The sequence below is a fragment of the Trypanosoma equiperdum genome (genome assembly GCF_001457755.1).
Source record: "Trypanosoma equiperdum strain OVI genome assembly, contig: ctg_1063, whole genome shotgun sequence".
Classification (NCBI taxonomy): Eukaryota; Euglenozoa; class Kinetoplastea; order Trypanosomatida; family Trypanosomatidae; genus Trypanosoma; species Trypanosoma equiperdum.
In genome coordinates, this window is record NW_027123020.1 from 5,071 (window position 1) to 8,777 (window position 3,707).

At 48.4% G+C, this 3,707-nt stretch overlaps 1 protein-coding gene and 1 pseudogene across 2 annotated transcripts; both read left to right on the plus strand.

The window, feature by feature from the left end:
- Positions 1 to 302: 302 nt before the first annotated feature.
- TEOVI_000627400:pseudogene lies at positions 303 to 1,853 on the plus strand (annotated as a pseudogene). The gene has a single exon. A coding segment is annotated over exon 1 (1,551 nt).
- A 541-nt stretch (positions 1,854 to 2,394) lies between these two features.
- TEOVI_000627500 (hemolysin-III related, putative) lies at positions 2,395 to 3,378 on the plus strand (the record flags this gene model as incomplete). The annotated part of the gene is made up of 1 exon (XM_067220140.1): positions 2,395 to 3,378. The coding sequence occupies one exon, from the start codon at positions 2,395 to 2,397 to the stop codon at positions 3,376 to 3,378; it is 984 nt and encodes a 327-aa protein (XP_067076241.1).
- Positions 3,379 to 3,707: the final 329 nt, after the last annotated feature.

Genomic DNA, 3,707 nt, shown 5'->3' on the forward strand with positions numbered 1-3,707 from the left:
TCTGTTGTCTGTTTGCTTGCGCGAAGGAAGTCACAGGTTTGTGTTTCATTGTAGGACCTCACGTATAATACTGAAAGGACTCAAAAAAAAAAAAATTGTTTCCATAAGCAACAGAAGCGCAACAAAGTTAAGGAAAGTGCCTTCTGACATTTTGTTGTTGCACATCGCCTACGCATATCGTTTTGTTTATCCAAGAAAATACGCTAATTTAGTCGACATCCTTTCTACCGCAAGCTGTGAGGCAAAATCCAGTGATTTTCCTCTTGTTTGGTGTTGACGTTTGCGAAGGGAAGTAGCGTGTTATGTTCCGCGAAAGGAGTTGCTCATGCAGCTGCACTTCAGAGGCATGCGGGCGCCTGCATTCGTGTTCCTGCACATTCAGCAGTGACAGCTGTGGTGAGAGGAGGCCAAATAGAATCCGACAGAGAGCTTTGGATGTATCTGCTTATATGTCCTCGCAACCTTTGTCAATGTCTTCACGGCATAATACAGATTGTAGTTGCTCATGTTCCTGCGATTGCAGCTGTAGCTCCTCTTGCAGCTGTAGTACTGGTTGTGACTCTTCTCGCAGTTGCAGTTGCAGTTGCAGTTGCAGTTGTTGTCGTTCTGCATACTCCTCTGCATGCCGTACGTGCGGAAGGGGGAATGATGACCAATCCGATGCGGAACGTGCACCGCATTATCCCAGCTGCCAGTACAGTGAAGATTTTTTGTCTGTTGCCCCACTTCTAATTCGGTTTGGTGCCTTCCCACCGCCCCGACCCCCGGAGGCTCCGCCTGTGCGTATGTTTCCAACGCCATCAGGTCTCCTCCCACCACCAGAGCCGCTGAGAGCGTCAACAACTACTACAGAAACAACTCAGTCACTGGTGTCCACTCGTAGCGCAGAGGGGTCTGACATCATCACCACCGTTTCATCGGGCGAACTGCGGGCGGCAGCGGAGGTGACTTCGATGCACCGGTCAATTGGGATGCAAACAGAAATTGAGAGTCGCGAACGAGGAGCGTCACCGATACGAAAAGCAAAAACTGATGTGGGCACAAATACGGAAATGACGTTGGAGTTACTGGACCAGCAGCAGGCCACGCTTCAGCAACAAACGATGATACTGCACCAGCACATGGAGCGGTGTGTCATTCTTGAAAGGCAGCGATATGAGGTGGATTGTGAACATGCGGCGTTCTGCGAGGATGTGAGACGTTGGCAAGAGTTGCAAAGGGAGACTGCGGTCGCGCAGTTTATTGTGGCGGTGGAAAAGAGCTACAGCGATGTGAAAGTGCAAGAGGAAGAGGGACGCGCGCTCCTCAAAACTTTCATGGACTTTTCAAGGCAGTCAGTGATTTCACTCCAGCAGAATTGCATTGATCAAGTGCAACATCAGATGACATTTGCTCATCAACAGCGAACGATTCTTGAAGGAAAACATTACGACGTTATTGTTGATGAATTGTGGCATCGACTTGCTGTGGTGGAAATGGAGGAGGAATCACGTCGGAATCTCCATGTCCTATATGATACCATTTCTGACATGCGGCGCGCGCGGGAGCGAATGACAGCCGCTGAGGCAGAGGTTGAACATGAGAAGGAAATTACGGCGTCGGTGCGGAGGGATTTGCAAGACGTGCTGCAGCGTGAGAAGGAATTGCAGCTGAAATATTTGTATATCCTACGGATGCCCACAACAACCATTATTTCCCGTGATTACAAAAACAACGATGGCCCTGTGGGAGGTCATGATGAGTGGGACGATGACATGCCAGTGCATGTGCGGTTTTCCCGTGCGCACCGAGCGGCAGTAGAAGCTGTTAGCGCAAAGCGTCGTTGCTCCCTTGAACTTAAATGCTTTCTGTAAATTCCCCATTGAATACAGCTTAATCCACAGATACGAACATGAGACCAGGGGGAGGAGGGGGGGGGGCGTCATACGAGTTGTCAGACGTGGTTTGGGTGACTTACATATCATTACTTTTTCCCTAAGGAAGAGGATTCCCTAATATACATACGTACATCTCCAGTTTTATTGTTTCTTGTGAATTTGTGTCTTTCAACACAAACTCTTTGAGGAATAGGGTTTCTGCTACGTCACGTATTTTTTTGGTTTTTTTTTATTCCGCTTTAGAGCAGTTCTTCGTAACTGCAGGGATTCCGCCAGAGCATAAAGCTGTCCTTCTTTTCCCTCTTTTTTTTTTGTTGAACCCTCGTGTATTTTTTTTTATAGATGTTTCTTTGACACCCACACCATATAAATAGACAAAAAAAGCGGGGGTTGTTTACCTTCCCGAATCTACGACTGTTGCCTAAGGGCCTGTTGCCGCTTACGCCAGACACGTGGACACCTCGCGTGCGGAAAGCGAAAAGGACAGTACAGCGGGGAAAGTAGGCGGTTTCAAATTATGAGTTCCCTCTTGAAGGTTCATCAGTTGGACCAGCGCATGCAGTTCAACCCAAATATCACTACCGGGTACCGTCCCCATATGCCGGTGAAGGAAGCTTTTCACACCTTTTTCCACTTGCACAACGAATCGTTCAACATGTGGTCGCACGCTGTTGCTGCATGTTTCATACTTTATTTGATGGTATTTCCTCCGGTGGAGGATTTATTGGAGGTAAATGGTAAGGTTGTGCTGCGTCAGAGGGTTGTTCCGGCAGAGGAGGCCAATTTCCTACTGTCTGCCAGCCCAACTGTTGTTTTCCGGTCAACATGTCTCATGGCATTCGTGGCATTTGTTTGCAGTGTTGCGTATCATATTCTCATACCGTGCGGGGCTTCAAGGTCCGTATGGGTACGGTTACTAAGTTGTGATGCCATCGGTACTGTCCTTACCACCACAGGCACCGCATGGAGTTTTCTCTACCGCGGTAACGCTTGCGCTTCGCTTCACACCTCCCACCGTGTCGCCGTGCTTCTTCTGCTTCTCTCCGCCGCTGCACTCACTGCTGTGCTTCGATGTGGCTCTTGTAGCTCACCATCAGCTAGAGGAAAGGTAATGGGTTTCTTTTCGCTTCCATATCTTGCGTTGGTGTTGTGGATGGAAGTGCCCAAAGCCTATACACAGGGTCATTGCACAGCAGTAAACTATCATACACTTAGTTGGGTGTTTATTGCCTTGGGTACTTTCGTAAACGCATCGCGGTTTCCTGAGGTGCAGGTGTGTCGGATAACCCGTTGTACCGCAAGGAAACCGGAAAAACGATCCGATATGAAACCAAAGTGGTGGAGATGGCTTATACGTTGTTTGTTGTCTAGTGATGAGATTGATTACGCGTGGAACAGCCACAACATATGGCATTATTGCGTTATCCTCAGTGTAATTGCCAAGTTGTTGGGTTGCAGATATGACATGGTGGAGTTCGAGTTGGCGCGGTGCGTGACTTGAGGTTTGGGGGAGGGGGAGGAAAGAGGGAGAAATGAATTCGGTGCTGAAGCAGCGGCATTCTTTTTTTTTTTCTCCGGTCAAAATTTGGTGAAGTTGGTACATTGGTGGCAGGAGTTGGTTGTGCGCCGTTTTATGAAGAAAAAAAAAACCGCCTTCTTGCGTGCATTAATGCTCGCATCATTTTTTCCGAATCTTTTTCTTCCGCGACCGCATGCTCGCGTTGCACTTGTGGTTGTGTAGATGTGGGTGGAGGCGGCGCGGTGCGGCGAAGCTTTCCGTTTTCTCATTTGCGACGGAGGTGTGTGTGTGTTTGTACTTTTTTTTTTTTT